This window comes from Rhinatrema bivittatum, chromosome 4, assembly GCF_901001135.1.
Source record: "Rhinatrema bivittatum chromosome 4, aRhiBiv1.1, whole genome shotgun sequence".
In the NCBI taxonomy this organism is placed as follows: domain Eukaryota; kingdom Metazoa; phylum Chordata; class Amphibia; order Gymnophiona; family Rhinatrematidae; genus Rhinatrema; species Rhinatrema bivittatum.
This window is the reverse complement of record NC_042618.1, coordinates 197,714,612-197,737,698: the sequence shown is the minus strand read 5'-3', so window position 1 is coordinate 197,737,698 and position 23,087 is coordinate 197,714,612. Positions and strand designations below refer to the sequence as shown.

Here is a 23,087-nt window from a genome sequence, read left to right as displayed (position 1 = left end):
TTTAGGAGGGGGAGCCAAAACCGCATCCTGGTGCTGGCTGAGCCTTGCCAAATCAGCCCCATGCATCAGCAGAATAAATTCTGTGGAAAAAGGGTCTTGGGGGGGGGGGGGGGGGGTCCTCTGAGAGTGGCTCTGCGTTGGGGAGGTGCGCCGGAAAGAGAACAGGAGTAGAATGAGGTGTCTGAATCCCCAGGAGGCAGCGCTGGAACAGCAGGTAGTGGATCCAAGATGGCCACCGTTCCTGCGTTGGACAGGAACGGGGCCAACTTCCTCAGAGCCTGGCACGCATTTGTGCGCGAAACAGACCACCCTCTACGGCTCGAGGCGCCCTCCCCACCAGGGAGACACCAAGCACACAGGCCTTCCCGGGGAGCCGCGATCTGGGCTCCCCACAGGCATTGCATCGCGTCAGCCGCGGCATGGAGGCAAGTAAAGAAGGGCCTGGAACCCAGACCTCCGAAAACCTTCAATAGCAGGAACGAAATCAAAGTCCTGCGCTGCCTGACTAACTTTAACGACCCATTCCATTTTGTTTGTTTTTTTTTTTCAAGCCAGAGGGATGTCGCATCCCTGAAGCTTAGGGGCTGCCCTGAGGAAACGACATCTCCGGGCCGCGGGTAGATATCGAGGGGGGAGAGTTTGGACCACCAACTTCACCCCTAAAGGCAGCAAATGACAGCCCTGTAAAAGGAAAGTTAACAAAAAAAAAAAAAATAAAAACTTACCCCAAAACGATACAGCAATAAATAAAAAGGATGACAGGTCTGCCACTGAATAAAAGCTCTGCCTGCAAGCCTGCAGCAGGACAACCCATAGAAAGTAGAGCAAAGCTACAATGAAAAGCCTTGGTCTTTCTTTTTTTTTTTAAATAAGATCCATCCAAATAAAAAAAGTGTTAACAAGAAAACAGGAGAAATAAATCAAAGACTATTCTCACAGAAAGAAAATGGGAGAGCCGAAGGTGCAACCCAAATCTGCTGGAGTCAGAGAAATACTGAAGGTTTACAGAGGGCGCACCAGTCATGAGGGACTGCCCTCTCAGTTTTTGCTCTGACTCCATCTGCTGGAAGAGGGACATAACCCATGGTCTGGACAGGGAGCTCTCAGATACCGCACCAAAAGCTTACTGACATTTAAATGGTGGAAGAGTCTATATTCTCCCATATCGTTGTGCCTATCTAGGCATGGCAACAAGATGGACTAATTCAAATAAAACTCCGAGATTACCTTGGGCAAGAAGGATGGAATGGTATGAAGTAATGCTCCTGGGGACATCTAGAGGTATGGTTCCTGATACGACAATGCTTGTAATTCAGAGATGAGACAAGCCGAGCATATCGCCACCTGGAACACCATTTTCAGGGTTAACAAGCACAAGGAAAGACTGTGCAGCGGCCGAAAGGACAGCCCTGCCAAGAACTCCAATTCTAGATTAAGATTCCACAAGGGAACTGGCCACTGTAGGGGTGGCTGAAGGTCCTTTACCCCTTTCAGAAAATGGGCCATGACTGGATGCACCAATAGGCGGGTTCTGTTCACCTTGCCCCTGAAAACAGGAGAGAACTGCTACCTGGACCTTCAAGGAGTTAAGGGTCAACCCTTTATTCAAGCAGTCCTGTAAAAATTCCAGAACCAGTGAGATTGACAGTCTGAGGGGCAACACAGTGTTCCTCGCACCAGGCCTCAAATACTCGCAAGACCCGCACATATGCTAATGACGTAGAGAACTTCTGTACACAGAGCAAGGTGGTAATTACTGCCGCCAAATATCTACGCTTCACCAGGCGAGCCCCCTCAAGGGCCAAACCATAAGACAGAATAGAGTCGGATCCTCGTGAAGGACCGGTCCTTGCTGAAGCAGGTCCCTGTGAGGTGGAAGACATGGGGGGGGGGGGAGGAGGAGTTTCTCCACCAGGAGTCTCCGCATGTCTGCATGCCATGGATGTCTGGGCCAATCTGGAGCTACTAGTAGGACTAATCCCTTGTGCTTGATCCTGCGAATGACCTTGCCCAGCGGGGGCCATGGAGGGAAGGCGAACAGTAAGTCCTCTTCTGGCCAGGTCTGAACAAGGGTATTGATCCCCAGGGACCACCGATCTCTGCTGTAACTGAAAAATCGTGAGATGCGGCCAGCAGGTCGATGGACAGGAGACCCCCAGCAATCTATCACCAGCTGAAAGTCTTTAGCTGACAATGCCCATTCTCCTGTATCCAGATTCTCCCTGCTTAGAAAAGTCTGCTCCGACGTTGTCTTTTTCTGTGATGGGGAAGCCAAGATCATCCATAGATAGATCTCCTTATGGAATGGGCAGAAATATATCTACTGTGACACTTGCTGGCTCTTGGTTCCCCCCTGGCGGTTGATGTAGGCTACAGTTATTGCGTTGTCCGACATTAGGCAGACCCTGGAGTATGTGACTGAACTGTAGACACGCCAATGTGACTGCTCAGGCTTCCAGGCGGTTTATGTTCCAGAGCGCCTCTTCCTTGGTCCAATGTCCCTGGGCTGTTAGTTCCTGATAGTGAGTTCCCCAGTCCCGGAGGCTCGCATCTGTCATGAGGACCAGCCAGTAAGGTGGGACAGGGTTACACCTTTGCCCAGGTGAGCTTCCTGCAGCCACCACTAGAGCAGAGAACATGCTTCCATCGGTAGGTGGAGGCAAATCGAATAGTCTTGAGACAGCAGGCAGCGTTAAAGTGGTCACATGTGTGCCCTTGCTGATGGTACTACCTCCAGGGTTGATGCCATTAAATCGAAGACCTGAAGATAGCTACACAACTTGGGGCATATCGCGTTCATCAACCAACGCACTTGAGATATCAACTTTCTTATCCGCCAGGGCGGGAGGAAGACCTTGCCCTGCTTGGTGTCGAACTGGACGCTCAGATATTACAAGAATTGGGAGGGATTGAGACTGCTTTTGTCCATGTTTACGACCCAACCAAACTCCTGAAGCAGGAATGTCACCCTGCTGGTCACCCAGAGACTCTCTTCCACTGACTGACTTCACCCGGATCAACCAGTCGTTCAATTACGGGGGAACCAGATTTCCCTCTTTTTTCCCAGTACTGCTACTACGACCACCATAATCTTGGAAATTGTTCTGGGGGTGGTGGCAAGGCCGAAGGGCAGTGCCCAGAACTGATAATGGCGGCCAAGTACCGCAAAGCGGAGGAAATGCTTATGTTCTTGCTCGATTGGAATACGAAGATAGGCATCAGAAAGGTCCAGGGAGGTTAAGAACTCTCCCGGTTGTATGGCTATTATCATGAGCCACAGAGTTTCCATGCGGAAATGAATTACTCGTGTCGGTTGACACTCTTGAGGACCAAGATGGGGTTGAAAGGAACCCTCCTTCTTTGGTACAATGAAACAGATGGAATAATGCTCCATATTTTCCTGGGGTGCGGGTACTGGAATTATAGCCCTTAACCATAGAAGCCTTATCAAGGTAAACTCCACTGCCACACCTCCAACTCCAGCTTGACTGCTCAGTGGTCATCCATTCAAGATTTATGGTCTTTCAATCATGCAGTTCGAATTTTATCAGATAACGCGGCATCAGATGTTTGCTTGAGCAGTAATGCATTTGGTGCTACTGGCAGCATCCCATGTAATCGAGGTGGATAAGATGCAAGCAGACTACTTCAGCCGGCAGCAGTTGGATTTGGGACAATGGGAATTATTGCCAGAAGCAATGGAGCTAATTGAGGCCAGGTAGGGCATTCCTCAAAGGGATCTCATGGCAGCAAAATGAATGTCAAGACAAGCACTCGAGAGGGCAGCTCAGAAGGCAAGAACGTGCTGGTTCTTCTGTGGCCGGTGTTTGAGTTCAGTTATGTTCTAATGGCACCAGAATGGCTGAATCGACTCTAGTTTGCAGTCTGGGTAAATCTTGCAGCCGACTGTCATCAGAAAATAGGTCATCTTCAATGGCTGCTCCGACAGGGTCCAATCTTTTCAGATCGCTTTTGTCTCGTGGCCTGGCCTTTGATAGGAGATTGTTGCGAGTGAAGTGGTACTCAAAAGTAGTTATTACTGCCTTACTTCAGGCCAAACAGCCATTCACTGCCTTGGCTTATGTTGGGGTGTGAAGAAGGACTTTACCCGACACAGGGTGTCAGGCTCAGTTTTGAGGACATTCTGCAGACAGGTATAACTCTTCATATTCAGGTGGCAGTTTTAGACTGTTTTTGTCAGGGTAAGGTGGATGGAGTTTTTTTGGAGGTCCATCCGGATGTGGTTTTCTGATGGGCGTTAAGCATTTATGCCCTCCTTTTAGGAGGGTGTGCACCTCTTGGACCTCCAATTTGGTGCTTAAGGCTCTTTGTAGTTTACCTTTTGAGCAGTTATGGAGGACCTCTCTCTGAACGTGGCACTTTCTAGTGTCTGCCTGTTCAGCCAGGTGAATTTCAGAACTTCAGGTTTTGTCATGTAGGGACCCCTTTCTTCAAATTTCAGAGAATGGGGTTTCCTGGTAGACAGTTCCATCATTTTTGTTGAAGGTTGTTTTTCATCATTCTGAGTCATCTGCTGGAACGTTCCACGTTCTAGCATCTGGATACAGTGTACCCCAAGACTTGCATTTGTTGGATGGCCATTGGTGTTCACTGTTTGAAGTTTTCCAATGGATTTCAAAAGTCTGATCACCTTTTTGTGCTGTTCAGTGGAACAAAGAAGAGATGCAAGATTTTGAAAGTTACAGTTGCGCGGTGGCTGAAAGAGATCATAGTTTTCGGGTTATATTTCAAAGGGAAGGGCTCTTCTTGAATGAGCTAGAGTTCCGGCAGTTTTTTGGGTAGGGGAGTATCAGTTGGTTTCGCCACAGGAGATGTGTTTAAAACAACTGTTGTTGTTTCACACTTTCCCCAGGTATTACGGAATAGATGTTCGGGTGCCCGATGAGAGGCTGTTTGGGGAGCATATGTTGCTAATTGGTCTTTCAGGTTCCCACCCGGCTAAGGGGAGCTTGGGTACATCCCACTTGTCTGGACTGATCTGGGGTATGAACAGGAAAGGAAAATTGGTTCTTACTTGCTAATTTGTGTTCCTGGAATACACCAGATCAGTCCAGAGCACCACCCTATTGAAAGACCAATATCTCTGCTATGGGTATGTGTATCATAGAGAAGACTGAAAAATCTTGACATCATTGTTAAGTTTCAGGGGGTTTAAGTTCTTGCTGTGGACATAAGGGCTCTTGTTGAAGGGCTGTATTCGTATTCCCCTGCTCATGTAGAGGGAGGAGTTGGGTTAGCATTTGGATTTGTCTACATTTTGGCTTGGGTACAGGTCAATCTCAGAGCCTGCCGGTGGTACTCTAGCTTATGTAGCAGTGTCAGAAAAGTTTCTGTTCTCTACTTCCATCTGCTGGTAGGGATGCAAAACCCACTTGTCTAGACTGATCTGTGGTATTCCAGGAACGAAAATTAGCAAGCAAGAACCAAATTTTTCTTTATTAACCATGAAGACTCGAGAAAGCCATTGCTTATTCTTGGTTATGAGTAAAAAGTATTGGATCTATTCTTTGAGATCATGCTGAGTGCCTGTGTCATGAATTGACCCCTGTTAGATAGGATGCTGCGCTTGATTAACCTTTGGTCATAAGAAATTCCATACTGAGTCAGACCAGCCTCACTTCTGTGTTGGCATTCTGCACAGCCCCATGCAATTACATGACCCAAGCATCACACTTACCACTTCTTCCTCCAATCGACCTGCAACTAGATCCTGCTGAAACGTTTCTTCTTCCGCCTTCTCCTCTTCTGTGAAGGAAGAGCACACACACAGAGTTCAGTGGCACCAATCAAGCAAAAATGTCGACCCACAGTACCCAAATACATCTGTCCTTGAAAATCCCACTGCCTAATGAAAGCAACCTTAATAGCTTGTGAATAGAAGAGGAAGCTGCCACCACTATACCAGTTCAGTGTAGCTCCCTGCTGCTGGACCCCTGAGAAGGAGATGTCACACTGCAGACTGAAGCATCCTCATGTTATTGGGTGCAGTGAAAAGAAAGTGCTATCAAGGAAGGAATAAAGGGTAAAAGGGAAGTGGAAGAGCGAAAGAGGGGTAAGGCAGGGATTTCAAGAAGGGGCTAAAAGCGGAAGAAAAAAATGAAAAAATGAAAAAGCAGGGTGGCACAGTGTACAGCAGCACAGAGGGGATGTGCACTGCCTTACAGTAGCACTAACATTGTACTGAAGAAGCAGGGTGCACAGTGAGCAGCAACATGGAGGGGCTGTGCATTGCTTTACAGTAGCAATAGCACGGTATTGCATTTATTAAAACACTCACCTTAATATTTTTTGCATTACTGAGGCTTGGCTCAAACCAGGAATATGCTAGGTTTGTAGCAGGCCTCCCCTCCAGGTAATACCTTTTGCAGAAGGTCAGGCTTGTAAGGAAAGGGGGAGGAGGTGTTGTGATCATTTCTCATTCTTCAATTATGCTCAAAGAATTTAAGGTTTCTTCCAAATCAACATTTGAATTTTTGTTTCTTTACCTTTAATTTCATAAGGGTCAACTTTAACCTACTGTTGATCTATCAACCTCCTCCTATTCATGATGCATAACTGAAGCAATTACTTTAGTTAACAAATGCTCAATTAGAAGCATTCACTTGCTCCTTGTAGGCAATTTCAACTGCATGCCGACAAGCCCCAGGGTCCAACTGAATTGCAATTTTTGGCAGCCATGTGTGACCTGTTGCAGACGGTGGCTACATAGCCCTACACAAGAATGATCACACCTTTTATCATTTTTTTGTCTGAGAAAGTGATGCTTTTAAAATGATTCTATTCAGTACTTTCCTTATTCTTTGCCGATTACTTGCTTATAGTTTTTTCAGTTTGTAACAAGGACACAGATCCTGACAAAACACTTGGGCAGTTTCTTACCCTAGCTGAAAATATTTTTGCTCTACCACTTTATGAAAAGCATCCTATGGAACTATTTAGTCTTTGCAATGCTTTTGATCCTGTAGTTTCTCTGCATCTGTAGGTCCTGAGGCCTTCTAGTAATACCTTATGGCTCCATTCTGGCCTCAGAGCCTTGAAGAGGCAGATTAGACATCTTGGGCAAAATAATAAGCCAGACAAAGTTGGATCCCATTTTAAATAGAGCATAATATACTGTCTGAAATCAAGCATGAAAAAAAGACTATTTAAGAGAACCCTAGGATGCTGGAAAATAGACCCAGGCTTTTCTAAAAGCTAGCTTCTCATTTTTAAAGATTTAAGATGGATAATTGCTCTAATGGGCTTCAGCACACTGCTGAGGATTTTGCCCAGGCCTTCCAGAATAAAACTGCCCTGATTCAAGCAGAATTCACTGCCATAAGAACATGCCATACTGGGTCAGACCAAGGGTCCATCAAGCCCAGCATCCTGTTTCCAACAGTGGCCAATCCAGGCCATAAGAACCTGGCAAGTACCCAAAAACTAAGTCTATTCCATGTTACTGTTGCTAGTAAAAGCAGTGGCTATTTTCTAAGTCAACTTAATTAATAGTAGGTAATGAACTTCTCCAAGAACTTATCCAATCCTTTTTTAAACACAGCTATACTAACTGCACTAACCACATCCTCTGGCAACAAATTCCAGAGTATAATTGTGCGTTGAGTAAAAATGAACTTTCTCCGATTAGTTTTAAATGTGCCACATGCTAACTTCATGGAGTGCCCCCTAGTCTATTATCCGAAAGAGTAAATAACCAATTCACATCTACCCGTTCTAGACCTCTCATAATTTTAAACATCTCTATCATATCCCCCCTCAGCTGTCTCTTCTCCAAGCTGAAAAGTCCTGACCTCTTTAGTCTTTCCTCATAGGGGAGCCGTTCCATTCCCTTTATCATTTTGGTCGCCCTTCTCTGTACTTTCTCCATCGCAATTATATCTTTTTTGAGATGCGGCGACCAGAATTGTACACAGTATTCATGGTACGGTCTCATCATGGGGCTATACAGAGGCATTATGACATTTTCCGTTTTATTCACCATTCTCTAATAATTCCCAACATTCTGTTTGCTTTTTTGACTGCCGCAGCACTTTTTGACTGCCTGTTACATCATTTTTGGATTCACCAACCTTACCCAATATTACTATATTTGCTATCATTAAGCTTTCTACCTTTAATAAAAATTTCTTTTTTGGGTTAACAGCTTTTGCTTTGCCAGATCAGTATGTCATCTTCACTACAATATCTGAATCTTTTTAGGTTTGTGAAAAAAAAAAAATCCAACCCCACACAAGATATAGGCCTTTTTCCATTTTTTACAGATATCTGTTATAGTCTTGAATCAGCAACTTTGCCCAATAGACTTAAGGCTGTCACAGGCCAGCCAGTACCTAAGAAACACAACCTTCACCCAGAACTTGGCAAATTTTAAGCCCATTTCTAATCTCCCTACTCTAAGACCATAGAGAAGGTTCATGGCCAACTCTTATTTCTTGGACTGAACTTCAACATGTTCAACTTGAACATGAACCCCCCATGCAATCTGGATTTCATAATGGTCATAGTACTGAGTCTGCCCTTACTACATTAACTACTCAGATTGAGATTGGTTTTGAACCCGCTGAGAACCCGCAAGGGGATACCAGAAAAAACGGAAACGGCCAGTGTAAAAAATCTAACTCGTAACCATGTCTTATCACATCTAGGACCCACTAGTCCGACGTGATCCTGGTCCATTCCTCGTAAAAAACGGCCGAGACGCCCCCCAATTCTGGGAACGGAGGAATGGACCGGCTGCCCATCATTGTGCAGGTTTGCCCCCCTGCACAGGCTGACCGGCGCCCGAACGACCGAAACGGCGCCCGCGAAAGGACTGCGAATAAGATTGTTGACGCTGTGCACTGTGACGAAAAGAAGAACCGGATCCCCGGGAGCCTCGAGGCCGGCGACTACCGTGAAAACACGACCTGGAAGGGCCAGCCCACCGAGACCACGGGATTCAATCAAATCTTCCAATTCTTTACCAAACAACAGTTTCCCCTTGAAGGTCAAGGAACCTAGCCGTGCTTTAGAAGTCACGTCTGCCGACCAATGTCGTAACCACAACAGCCTCCGCACGGCCACTGCCGAAACCATCGTCCTGGCCGAAGTGCGAAGAAGATCATAGAAGGCATCCACACTATAAGCAATCACTGCCTCCAAGCGACTCGCTTGGCGTGCTTCTTCCGGCGACAAAGACTCATTGGCCAAGAGCTGCTGTGCCCAGCGGAGACCTGCCCGAAGGGAAAAATTACTACAAATCGCCGCACGAATTCCCAATGCGGAGACTTCGAAGATCTTTTCCAGCTGCACCTCCAGCTTCCTGTGTTGCAAATCCTTAAGACCAGTACCTCCGGTGACCGGAATGGCGGTTTTCTTTGTGACTGCCGCTACTGCAGAGTCTATCTTCGGCATGCGCAGCATGTCCAGGGCATCCTCCGGTAAGGGATAGAGTTTATCCATCGCCTTCGCCACCTTCAGCCCCAAATCCGGAGTGTCCCATTCCTTAAACAGCAAATCCGAGGCAGAAAAATGCAAAGGGAAGGCTGAAGGAGGCCCCTGGAGACCCAAAACAACCGGATCCGTTACTCCGAGCCTGGACTCCTCCTGCGGCACCTGGATCCCTACTCTCAAACTGCTTTTCTCTTCCTTTTTTTTTTTTTTTTTTTTTTTACACACTAACTACCACCTAAATCTAGGCCTCAGCACAGACTGTGGGTTTGGCACCCTCTCCACCTGCTAGGAGACAGAAGAATACTGCCGGACTGTAGGTGGCACCAGCCTAGATATAGGCGGAGTTTTTGTTTGTAAACTTCTGTCTCCATCTGCTAGGGGGGGGCCAAACCCCAGGAGTCTGGACTGATCCGGGTACATACAGGGAATGTGATTTATTTCCCTGATAACAGCTGTATGGATTTTTCTTCTAGGAACTTATCCAAATCTTTTTTAAACCCAGTTAAACTGCTGTGCCCACATCCTCTGGCAACGAATTCCAGAGCTTAACCAAGTGCTGAGTGAAAAAAAAAACCAAACAATTTGTTTTAAATGAACTACTTGCTAACTTCATGGAATGCGCCATGGTCCTTCTGTTATCTGAGAGAGTAAATAACCAATTTACATTAACTTGTTCAAGCCTCCCCCCCCCCCCCCAAGCACAAATGGTAGCTGCAGCAGCCTCCTCCTCTAGCCCCTGCAGGCCAAGAAAAAGAATCCCATCGGCCACGGGAGGCTAATCCTGCTGTCTCCTGTGCATTTCTGGCTGCTTCAGTGGAAGATAGCTACTGCTCCGTGGCCAATGCTGCCGCCGCTACTTTTTCATGCAGCATGGCTCTTTCTTCTTCCCGCTCACCCCACTGCACATCACTTCCTGTTCCGGGCCAGGGGGGCAGGTGCGGGAAGAAGAAAAGACCCAGCCGCAGTTGCCAGCTTCCACTAACACTGCTGCCGTTCCCATCCGGGCTTGAATGTGCCGATAGCCCGGGTGGCAATGGCAGCAATGGAAGATAGCCTGCCTCTCGCTCGGTGAAGGGAGGGAAGAGCAGCAAGAGACCGGCAGCACGCGACACACCTGCCGAGAATCACTGCTTTAGAGGAAGAAATATCGGCGAGCAAGAGGATAGAGCTACATACTAGGGACATGTGCAAATCCAGAGATTCTGACTTTACTGCAATATTTGGATAACGAGGAGAGATAGGGGATAGTTCAGGAACACTTTCTTTGCTGCAGAACTAGCTACAGTTGTGCACTCTGTGCCATCCTCTGGATCTGCCACATGGAGAAAGCTGTTAGGCAATGAGAAAGTTGGATTCCATGGACTTCTGAACTTCTTCTCAACCTAACCAATGATTTAACTACGTACAAAGCAATTTACTTAAGGTCCCACTGCAGGTGGCAGCGCAGGCTTTGGAATCGAGTCCCAGGAGCAACCCTGGATCTGTAATAACAGAACCCACCTCCTCTCTACAGTGAGCACCAGAAAAACATATAATCTCCCATGAGAATTTCATTAATGTAAAGTCAACGTCATAAACCATATTATACTTAATGTGTTTTTTGTTACCGAATAATAATGGCACTCTCTATGTAAAGTATGTTCTATATTCTCTTTGTTTTATGTGCCCTATTGTAAACCGTTATGATGGTAAATATTTTTATATACCATCATTAAGTTGTTTAAATAAATAAAAAAGGAGGTATAGGGGATGGGCAGGGAAATGTCTGCTGCTCTCACCCTGCTGCTGCAGCTGTGCCAGGTAACTCTTTGCCAACCTCAGCTTCTTCTCCTGTGCAGTTTCTTCAATCTCCTCATCCTCAATATGCCTCTGCGTCCTCTTCTGTCCTACCGGACTTGAAGCACAGAAAGTGTCAGTATCACTACCATGTGATTATCGCCTGATGATCTCACACAATAGCAAGTATTCTGTAGTATTTCTAGTACAGTCACATTCTGCAACCTGTATTATTGGCCAGGGAGTTTAAGATACTACTCTATATTACTACACACAAAGATATACCCTGACAACCGCAGGTCCGGCATACGTTAATACGCATCACCTCACAGGAGGAATATGAAACCCCCCACATCACAAGAGTTACCAGAATTATCATGACAGCAGACTGGTTACATAGCACAAGACTCCCTCTACAAGAAACATCACTTAAGCAATCTTATTCCAAAGACTGCCCATATTTTTTCCTGAAATGTCTTACCGCTCTGTATCAGAATCACTTGAGATCTCCTCATTCAGCTGGGACACGGCTTTCTTCTGTGGTTTTCCTTCTCTCTCATTTGGCTGAAAAGAAGCAACACCACCAATCAGCTGACCCCTAATCTCAAGCTGCTGATTTTCTACACAGAAACTTTCGAAATGCTAAACACATTCAGCATGTCTAGCACACAATGCAAGATTCCAGCATATGCTACTAGTAGTACCTGCAGTGACGATCAATAACACATCTTTGCATCTGAAAGCGAGTGCTGTTTAATTACTGAGCCGGCACTACCATAGCCGGTTTTTATCCGGCATTATTTACCAGTTACTTTAACATATTTGTGGTATATTTGTATTTTAAATGGGGGAGGGTGGTAAATTCCTACATAGAAGTTACACACTAGCAGAATACCCCACCTCAGTAACACATGTAGACAGACTCTCAGCAAATACAGAACAAAAGAGACCTTAAAGTACAAATAGAAACATGTAGACAGAAACCAAACTGGAAACCGCCACAAACCAGACTGTTTTCCCATTGCATAGCATACGATCACCACCAGTCCTCATAACTCATTCAAACAATAAAAGCAAGGAATATAAATCACACAAATAAAAAAAATATTTCCAACAAGCTGATGAACAGATCATCATCCAATAATGAAAAACTCGTACCAAATTTTAAAAAGTTTTACAAACTGCAATAAAATATTTCAAAATGGCCCACACAGACATACAATTAAAAATAATATGGAGAGTAGGGACTTTTCTATCCTTATATAAAAACTTTTCATTTTCAGTCACCCTGAGCATGTCGTACAATAATGGAGCAGCAAAAACGTCACACACACACATCGCCAACTCCCCACCCTCCTAGACAAGCAGGCTGCACACAACAGCAACCCAAAGGCAGGCTCCCCTTCGCACAGCACCACCCCCCCCCCCGGCAGGCTCCCCTTCGCACAGCACCAGCACCCCCCCAAGGCAGGCTCCCCTTCGAGTTAGGCATATCCCTCGGGTAAGCGCCCATTCACTCACACACACAAAAACAAACCAGGCAGGCTTCCCATCGGGAAACAAAAGGGGAATCCATTCTGCTTCTCCGTCTCGTGTGCGGGTCCTACGATAGACAAAATTCACAGTTCTTGCACTTCTATGCCGATCTCTTGCATTACTAGATCGGCATAGAACACGTGCTAAATCACACGTGTTTTGAATAGTATATGGCCGACACACGTGGGGAAACAGGACGGGCTATCGCCCGTTGGGGTCGACTTCTTTCTTTGGCTGCCGGTGGGATAGGGTCCAGTCCACCGGCGGCCTTGCAAGACTCGTCCTCTCTTCAGTCGCTAGTCGCCTTCCACCGCCGCTCCCCCGCGATATGCACGCCCGGTAGCCCCGGGCATGAGGTGCGCAGAATGCCGTCCGTCCATTTTTTTATGATCTCCGCAAGTCATTTTTGTCTCACCTTCCGTCGCCTCTTGCCGGCCCCATTCGCCTCCACAAGCCCATCTCGCCGTGGCTTTTTGTTTAGAAAAAAAGAAGACATAAGCCGACCTGAAGTCTACACCAGTTCTTGGCTGCGCTCAGGTGGAGAACTCTCAGCAAAGGGACTCTTCCGTTTCCACCCTGATCCTCCTATTGGAGGCTGTGCTTTTCGGCCATGCCCTAGTATACTCTTCTATTGGGCAGCTGCCTGGTCCCTCACCCTCCCTGGCAACTTTTTTTTTCTTTTTTATTTGAGCAGCAATAGCAATGCCCAGCCTCCAATCTCCTCCTTCATTGCAATTGGACAGACTCTTCGGCCGTGCCTCCCAAATTCTCCCGTTGCTAAGAAACCAGGAGCTCCACAGGCCTGGCATCCATGCATGGCTCCTCCCACGTAAGATCGGCTGTAGCGCCAAAAGTGATCCTCCCGGGAAGAGGTGCACAGCTTGGACGTTCCACGCGGAGTTGTTTTCATGCAGTTCCAGGGCTGTGAAAAAAAAAAAAAAAAAAACCAGAGAAAAAGCTCTGCTCCCCGTGTTGGCCGGGCCCGAGGCAGCATTTACAACTCCTGAGGGGAAGGGAATCTCAAGTATTGCACAGCAGTGACAAGGGTGGTGTGATAGCAAGGTTGAGTGGGGAGAGGCTATAAACAGAGGGGAAAATTCTCCATAGTTGTAAAGGAAGGATCATACGGGATTTCTCGCTTTCTGTGCCAGGTGGCAAGGGTAAGCTGTATGTGTCCGCGTGACACAGCCCGCCAGGATAGTAAGATGTAAGTTGGAGATTTAAAATCTTCTCAGGGAAAGATTTAATTCTCGTTTTCTTCCCAAATGGATTTTTTATTTGTGGAGACGTATTTATAAGAATGCAGGTAAGAAAAAAAAAAAATACACGTATCTCTATATAAACAACTTCCTGCATGCCCTGGACCAGCTGTTTCCAATTCAATCATCGAGGGATCCCCGGCCGGTCTGGATTCCGGGATTTTCAGCAGAGGAGTTCTGCTGGGAAAGGGGGCGGGGAGCGAGAAATAGCAAGAGAAGAAACCACTTAAAGCAGAAAGTGCGTTACAGAAATAATAAAACCTAAATGTGTTAACGGTCTGAGCACTTCCTGGCGTATGACATGTGACCCTCCCGGTTTTTCAGACTGCGGTACTGTAATAATAGAGGCGAATGGAGAGGAGGAGAAACAGAAGCAGGGAGGCTGCTGTAAGCACATTTAGTTAAGAGGTGGAGACTGGAAAATGAGAGGAGGTGGAGCAATGGCCTTTGAGCTTGTACAGACTTGCCCTGATCTCGTCTAATACCCGCCTCCTCCGAGGTGAGCAGTGTCAGTTTCTGATTGATCGTAGGACGGAGTTTGCCTCAGACAGGTGAGTGTAAGGGCTTCTGCCTTCCTAAATGTACATTACGTACTGCAGGACTTTCTGGGCCTATTGCTTACCCAGCCTCTGATATTTACTCATGGGTGATTATGTGCTACTGCTAAGCGTAGAATTCGCCCCCGCCTGCGCAGAATGTTGAGTAGGTCCCGGCGGCTGCGAGCGGAGCCCATCCTGCTTGCGGCGAAAATGGTGAAGGCCGCGGGCGGAGCCCATCCAGCTCGCCATGAAGATGAGGTGGGGTGTTTGAGAGAGAGCCTGTCTGAGAGGGCATATGTGGGGGTGTCTGGATGTGTGTGCCAGAGAGAGAGGGAGCCTATGTAACTTAAGGAGATTGTGAAGGCCTATGTATATATGTGAGAGGTTGGGAGCTGATGTGTGTGTGTGAGAAAAAGAGATTGTGTGTTTGCGAGGGAGTCTGTGTAAAGGGTTGTGTGTGAGAGAGGGACAGAGTGAGCCGGGGGGAGAATTGGGAGTGGAGAAAAAGTGGACGGGGGAGGGAGAGGCGTTGGAGGAGTTGGGGCCTGAGAGGGGAAAAGTGAGAGGGTGGAAGCGACGCTTGCAGTGTACTTCTAGGGAAATTCTGCTCAAAATATTTAAACTCTGTATCAAGTAATTTTCTTTTCTGTATTAATTTTAAATTAATTACTTAAAAACTGTCATGTATATTGTGTTATTTTGACCAATATAAAGATTGCAGAATTTTGCAGGTTTTTACATTTTTGTGTGCAGAATTCCCCCAGGAGTAATGGGGCAAGGCCTGGTTTCACTATAGCGTTATGTCTTCAGAAAGTGATGTTGCATTTAGCTCCTTTTCTTTAACTGCTGGGTGTTCAGCGACACATGCAATCCTGGTGTCAAGGGACTATCCAGGGAACCCTTGCACTTCTCCTCCTCTTCATGAAATATTTGTAAAGTGTACCTGAAGTTCTACAAGATAGCAACAATGTCCTGTCCCAAAGAGCTTACACTCTAGCAGGCCGATGTAATACCGTGCACTCGAGCTAGTGCACAGGTTAACTGGGGTTGGACGTGCATAGCTAATAGCACTCATCACATGTAAATGCCATGTTGATAATGCTATTACCCCCTTCCGTAAAAAACAAATGTGTGCCTGATGTGCACGTTCTTACTGTCAAAAATGAATGCCAGCTCCAGAGCTGGCATTAAGTCTTGAGGAACCCCAAAAGTTAATAGAAAAACAGAAAATACCACTTTTCTGTATTTCCTCTGACTTAATATTGTGGCGATATTAAGTAGGAGGAACCAAAAAAAAGAGTAACCTAAAACAAAAAAAGTCTTGCCAGTGGTCAGGTTAGAAAAACGGACGCATCTGTTTTCCTAACCTGCGCACAGCCACTTCTCTTGGGCGCCAGATGCTAGGGACGCACAATTTATCCCTAGTGCATCCTTTTTATCATGGCATCTTGTTTTCTTATGGCATCAAGGGCCCAGGAGAGGTGACTGCCCTCGCATTAAAAAAAAGTTTGTCTAGTTTGGACATGTTTTTAGCGTGTCTGTATTGCATCGGCCTGTTTCTTTCTATAAGAGAAGATATGTTATTTGCTTGAAGTCATGTATTGAATGGTGCAGAAGGCTTTGCAGCTATTTCTTCTCAATCAGGGCTTATCTTCTCAACCTTTATGTTGAATAAGTTGTTGCTGCCTCAACCCCAGGTCATCATGAGCTTCTGGAGCAGCCCTGGTTGTCTCCCTCTAGCTCTCATAATCTGTTCTGGTCCTCATTGTAAAGTTTGTATAGCAAATCTAGACTGCCAAAAACCAGAATGCACTGGCATGAGAGTTAAAAAAAAAATAATAATATTAAGGATTGGATGCAAATCTTATGGTGGAATAGAATTAGGGTCATTGGACAGCTCTGATTATTATTAGGCAGCCTGTGTGGATTGAGATGCCTTCTCTCCAGCCTTACAGCAATACATAAGAGTACTTGAGGGCCATAGACAGCTGATTTTCAGGATTTCTACAATTAATATTCATGCAGTATTTACATATTTGATTACCCTGAAAACCAGAGTAGGTATGGCCTGGAAGGACTGTGATGCCCCCAAAGAAATGAAAGGCAAGTATGAAGAACTTAAGGCTTTATTTACAACCAATAAATATTTGCTTAGTTATGTTGCATCATTGTTTGTTTATACACAGATTAATTATCCTTTCCCGATTTGTTTAGGCCTGAAAATTTCCTTTCAAGAAGGTCACATGTTTTCTCTGATTTTGGTATTTTTTGTTTGTCTTTATTTTTAATAACTAAATCAATGCTTGTGAAAGGTGTTAGCTTGATAAGTGGAGGAGTAGCTTAGTGGTTAGAGTAGCAGCTGAGAACCAGGGAAGCCAAGGTTCAAATCCTGTTTCTCTGACACTCCTTGTGAATTTGGGTAAATCCCTTCACCCTTTATTGCCTCAAGTACAAATTTAGGGGTCTGATTATTAATCTAAAGTATTTTTCTTGGAGCGGAAAATACTATGAGATTCACAAACCTGCAGTGATTTGTGCTGTAGCTTTTGTAAATCCTACGGTCTTTTTCTTGGTAATATATCGCCAGGAAAAATACTATGGTGCAGTACCACTGCTGTGCAGCACACGATGGTGACCCCACATCCTGGGGCCACGATCTTCTTAAAGGGCCCAGACAATGCATCACCCATGTTCAGGGATTTTTTTTTTTTTAATGTATGTCTTGAGAACCATCTGCCCTATTCCTCTCCCTGTCCACTGCTCCTTATAGTCCCATGGGGCCTGGAGCGCTCCCTAGGGCTCTAGGCCTGACACCACCATTTTCAAAATGGCACCGGCCAGCCGCTGTAATACATTTTCCCCATCCCGTGATGGGGCAGTGGATTTAACAGTGGCTGGCCAGCGCCATTTTGAAAGTTGCAGCGCCCGGCCCAGAACCCTAGAGGGCGCTCCTGGCTAGGGTTGCCAACTGGCTTCAGATTTCCAGGCAGGTTGATCCAGTTCTGGTTTTACTCCTCTGAATGCAGGCACTTATAGTCTTGCTTTTCTTAGATAATGCAATAGGGAAATCAAAATAAGCCCCAGCATGCAATGGGGTAAAATGAGGACTGGCTCAACCTGTCATGAAAATCTGGAGCCATTTGGCAATCCTACTCCAAGCCCCTTACTAGCGATATCTAGGTAAGAGCTGCGGGTTGGGGAGAGGAGAGGTGTGGCTTCTGCCTGAATCCAGCAAATCTGAAAACCATATTTTTTTATATTCTGGGTGATAAGAAAATTGCCTCCCTTCTCCCCCCCCCCCCCCCCTTCCCGGATTTCAAATAGGGTGGAGAGAATGAAGACTCCAGAGAAGTAAGAAGAGGGGGACCTGTTTGTTGTAGTTGGATGAGTATTTCAGTTAGTATTTCTTTTATGCAGGGGAGGGTGCTAAAAAAAAACAAAAAAAAAACCCCAACACATTTCTAATGTAATCATAAGCTTGGGCAAGAGCCAAAATGACATTCTTCCCTGCTACATACATAGAGGTGTTTGAGGTCAGATAAGAAGTGAGCTGTCTGCCTTCTCACCTGCTGGTGAGCGAGTGTAACCCTCATGCCTGTCAGGATTCAAGAAAAGGGAAACTGGATGATCTCAAGGTAGCAAAACAGTGTGACAGTGATGGCCAGAGCCAAAGGATTGCTCGGCTGCACTGGGAGAGGCATGGCTAGTACAAAAGAGGGGGTGATAATGCCTCCGTAGAGGTCACCTGAGGATTGTGTGTGATTCTGGGCGCTGAACCTTTTTGAAAGGATTATAGACAGAGTAGAGGCAGTCCAGAGGTAAGCTGGGGCCCCTAGGCGACTGTCTCCAGGCCTCATGAAATCTTCCCCAGATGCCCTGCCTTAGTCATTTGGATTTTCAAAATGACCTAGCTGCCGATTTACCAAGTTAGACAGCTGGAGTCAAGATTTTGAAAATTTACTGCCACTGAGCAGTTAAAACATAGCCATCTCGTTTCAGTAGGCAGCTGTACCTGTTCAGAATGTGGGGGGTCTTTGGAGGTCTGGCTGGGGAGGGAGAATTTGCTGGGTAGTGCTGAAAATCTGCTTAAATTTAACAGCCTATAACACAGCTGGCTAAGTTGCAGCTTATCAATTTAATAAAAATGACTTACTGGCTCTGCAAGTTGTACTGCGAGCTCTGCAATGCCGGCTGTACAATGCTGTTTAAACAGATTACTCAGTTAACATTCAACACGGAAGTGCAGACACGAGGTGGAGCAGTCCTGCAGCTTACTGTACAAGCCTTAGAGACCTCTTGGGAATGGGAGCATTGTACACACCTTCGCACATAAAGTTATTCTGGGGATTGCACTTGCTCTGCTATTTCTAGTCTCTTGCACAGAGGCAAGAGTGTGTGTTGTGTGCATGCATAAGTAGAGCTGCTTTCTATACAGATACACAGGGAGCACAGGCTGGTGATAAGGATCAGCCCCCCTCCCCCCCTGATGCAGATGGCCCTGTGGTTCAGTGGCACAATCTGAGCACCTGAGTTTGGTTTCCCAGGCTGCGTTTTCTGCTCCCCTGTCCGGTTGGCAGCATTCCCAGCCTTTGGGGGGAAAAGGGAACCTCGGTCATCATGTAAAAGTGACAACTAGTGGTCGGATTTAGGATCCATGATTGCAGGGTTCTGGCAAGAGCTCTAGTATATGGCCCTCTGCTGAGGACTTTTGCTGCAGTGACTTGGAAGGAGATATAAAACAAGGAGGAAAAAAAAAATCCCCATGTAGCTGTGAATAAAGGCTTGAGGTGTCAGATTGCCAGCTTGGTTCTGACTGCATTGGAAGTCCAGAAGAGCAGGAATAAACTTCCATGAACCCAAACAATGAAAGCAACCTGCTCTGTGTCAGCGGGATATTCATAGAGCCGGAGTACTCTAGTGATGCATACCCCCATCTCAGAACGTATACTGTGCACTCATCTAATCATAACAATCCACTCTGAACCTCCTTTCCCCCTCTCTTTCTTGTGAAAGCTGTGGAGAACAGGAAAAGAGAAAATCGTACTGGAATGGGGCTATCATGGCGTGACAGAATACATGTTTGTTTCTTTCTCTTTGGAAGTTTCCATGCAGGCTTGGTGTCAAAGCAAGGTGTGCTGTTGGTGGTTGCATGCATGGTACAGGATTCATTTAACTTTCGCTCTGATCAACTTGAAGTATATACCATTGGAGGTGAAGTGTGCGATGAGGCAGAAATACATTTCATACCTGAAATGCATTTCCACCTCAGTTGTGGGAACAGTAAATAGAGACCATGCTGTGTGTTTCCGAAATATTAAACTGTAAAATTAGTGGGATCCTCTAAGGGTGGAACATGCAATCTAACTCCAGAATTCTTCCCAAACCATCATCAGCTCAAAAGAGCCACCCATACTGTAGCATTCACTCTGGAAGCAGAGAGCAAGGTTGGATGGCACTGAACATTTTCCAGAGACAGTAAGAATGGCACTCTTAACATCTATAATAGTAGATCAGTGCTTGATGCCATGTAGCCGGTATTTGTGCTATTGTCTCTTGTGACACATCATACCATAGTAGGTGATAGTGGATGGTGACCAGTTGGCCCTTCCAGCCTACCCAGTTAATCTGATCCATGCTGCAAGGATATGTCTCAGATGCGAGTCATAGAAGCTTGACGCTTGTAGTAGGATATGTTCCTTACCTAAATCCACTTTGTTTTCTTTCTCTCTGGTTCTCTCCCATCCTGTGTAGATGAGCTTATAAAATTCCCCTGCTTAATCCAACAGCCAGCCCTCCACTCCCGTGTTTTAGCTTTAGGCTTTCTAATACTCTAAACCAGTGAGAATGCTGCCCAAACATCTGCCCGCCTAGGTCCTGTGGCCTTGTTTTTATGACGTGATAAGTGTGTTTTTGTTTTGATTTGTTATTGCTAGGTATTGATTTTATGATATTTGTAGGCTGTGGATTTTCTAGTTTGTACGTCACTCCAGGCAGCTCACTGACAGGCCATCAAATTAAAAGTAAGCAAATAAAATATTAACCCACTTGGTTTCTGGGGAGTTTTAGCCTGTTGGTATCAATCTGGCTCCTGTGCGGCCTGTGATGTCAGTAGTTCGTTCTTCCTTGATCTGCCTCCTTGTTTTTCTTATTACTTTGCTGGTCTGTATTTGGCCACCGCCAGCCTGCTAACATCAACCCCAGTCGGTTTCTGCGGAGTTGCAGCCTGCTGGTTCCAGTCCATCTACACCCCCCCCCGCCCTGCAGTATCACAACATCGTGCTTCCTTTATCCTTCTTTTCTCCTTATCCCCTCCCCTTTTCCCTCTGCTCTCGGGTGAAGGATGGATTGTGTGTTATACCGGAACCTCCCAACCTTATTCCTACCCTTTTTTTGTAAGATCCAAGCAGACTTGAATTCTGTCCCAGTGCTGGTTTCCACCAGCTCTGCTGGTAAGTCATCTACCACCCTCTCGGTAAAGAAGGATTTCCTTGTAATCTTATTTGAGCCTTCCTCCCTGCACTTCATTTAGTGATCCTTGTACTTGAAATTTTAGGTAATCTGGGGCGATTATACCTATTTTTATTTATTTGTACTTGATATGCCACCTATACGAAAGATCTAAGCAGTTTTTACATTAAAAAAAAAAAATGCATGCAGTTCTTGTCCTAAATGATATGCTGTTTGGATTTTTTTCACCCCCAGGTGCAGGATTTTTACTGATGGTCATTTTCCACGCCCTTCTCTATTCTTTCCATTTATTTCATTCCTTTCTGTGGGGAGTTAGGAGTCTCTGAGAACCTCCCACAGCTGCCAGGGCACCTCTCCATGGCTCAGTAGCTGGCTCCTGGGGGTTTTCCAGCTGTGCTCTTTTTCTCTGCTGGCATTTATTCCTAGCTTTTCTTTCTGAGGGCTGTAGCCAGTATTTGATTGTTGAATGAAACTGTTGCGCTCCTTTTCTTTAGTGCTCTGCTGGCTCGCATCCCTTGCTCTGAGGTCGCTCGGACTCTGGGAGATGTAAAGAAGGGCGTGGCTCGACTTTTTTTTTTAATATTAAGCCTAGGGACCTGAAATCCTGTATAGAAAGGAGCGTTGGTGTGGTATTCAACACAGAACAGGTTTTCTTTGGGCAGGGCGGTCTCTCTGTGTAATACATCTACTGGCTCTCAGCCGATTGGATGTGAAATCTGACTGCCTTTGTGCTTGGATGTGAAATAGAAAAAGGAGGTATGTAGCTGTGCTTTTTTTTTTTTTTTTTTTAATTCTCTTGAACAAATCCACTTTAAAAAGCTTGTTGGTAGTACAGTGTTATTACCGTGGTGTACCTTGCTGTGTCCAGAGCACTGTATGTACGCAGGATGTGGTCTGCAGTTTATGTTCTGGTTTGGAAGGGCCGAGAGTATGGGCCTGTGCCTGGCAGTGCCCAATAAAGGAAAATCTATTGTAGGAAAGTTTGTTTCCTACAATAGAAATAAAACCCCAAGATTTTAAGGCTGGGGAATTTTTGCCCTTCTCTGGGGCTGATCTCTGGTGCTCTTCCCAACTGCAACAGTTACTTGTGGATGGGGGGGGGCAGTGGAGTCTGCACAGCCACTTCTAGGTCCTTGTCTCAAGAGAGTCCAGGAAAGTACAGTCAGGGGCTTGGCAAAAGCCCACCGAAGGCTTCCCCTTTGGAACCCATCAGAGAATCATACAAAGGATCTCTCCATGTACCTCCTAACAAAACTTCACGCCTCACCGCAACCAAAGAAAGAGCATTCTCGATAGCAGGTCCCTCTATTTGGAACAATTTACCTCCGGACCTCAGACAGGAACCCTGCCTACAAACATTTCGAAAAAAACTTAAAACCTGGCTATTTAGCCAAGCTTTCCCTTAATCTATTCACTTTCGGAACTCCACATCTCAAGCCTACAGGACAACTTACATAGTGATACCCTTTTTATCACAATGGTTATCCCTCTGTCTTTCTCTTTCTTCTATTCCCAAGTTCGATCTCCTTGTTATATGTAACTTTTTTACCTCCTCTGATTATTTTACTGTTAAATGATTGATAACAATGTTTTTTTCCCATTGTTCCATGTAAACCGATTTGATATGACACCTGTCATGAAGGTCGGTATATAAAAGAATTAAATAAATAAATATAGAGGAAAGAATCAATTACAAAAAAAAAAGAATCCTCTGCCTTCATCTGCTGGTAGGAGGAACGTAACCCATGTGTCTGGACTGGTCTGGCAGAATTCAAAGAGAGCACATTATCTGGTAGGGAACAAATTTCACTCTATATACAGGAAAATGTAAAAAAATATGTATTCTAGCAACAAAAAAAAATCACTTTTGAAGCTGTTAGAGAATAAGTAGAAAATCTGAGTATGGCACATTGGAATATGTACTTATGAAGAAATAATAGGAAAGGTTTGGGAAGTTACAGATTTCTATCACTCTCTTAGAATATATACAGTACATATGTATCTGCACTGTTGTACCTATCTTTATAATCTTGCTCTCCATTTTCACCTACTGGAC

General features: G+C 45.6%; 2 protein-coding genes across 4 annotated transcripts in view; one reads left to right on the top strand and one right to left on the bottom strand.

Annotated features, from left to right (window-relative positions):
• The window catches only part of RRP9 (ribosomal RNA processing 9, U3 small nucleolar RNA binding protein), a 59,113-nt gene extending 45,677 nt beyond the window's left edge, over nucleotides 1-13,436 (bottom strand). The window contains exons 1-4 of the mRNA XM_029599521.1: nucleotides 13,181-13,436; nucleotides 11,711-11,793; nucleotides 11,232-11,347; nucleotides 5,699-5,766 (exon numbers count right to left, since the gene is read on the bottom strand). Of these exons, the coding sequence (XP_029455381.1) occupies nucleotides 5,699-5,766; nucleotides 11,232-11,347; nucleotides 11,711-11,793; nucleotides 13,181-13,261 (348 nt within the window). The 5' untranslated portion in view covers nucleotides 13,262-13,436. The remainder of the gene's footprint in view (nucleotides 1-5,698; nucleotides 5,767-11,231; nucleotides 11,348-11,710; nucleotides 11,794-13,180) is intronic.
• Nucleotides 13,437-14,050: 614 nt separating this feature from the next.
• Nucleotides 14,051-23,087, top strand: part of PARP3 (poly(ADP-ribose) polymerase family member 3) — an 84,175-nt gene continuing 75,138 nt past the window's right edge. Inside the window, exon 1 of one of the 3 annotated variants that reach the window (XM_029599519.1) lies at nucleotides 14,051-14,071. In XM_029599519.1, coding sequence (XP_029455379.1) covers nucleotides 14,066-14,071 — 6 coding nt within the window. In that variant the 5' untranslated portion in view covers nucleotides 14,051-14,065. Of the gene's footprint in view, nucleotides 14,072-14,142; nucleotides 14,576-14,704; nucleotides 14,822-23,087 lie in introns of those variants that run through there. The other 2 variants (XM_029599520.1, XM_029599518.1) reach the window with 2 other exon arrangements.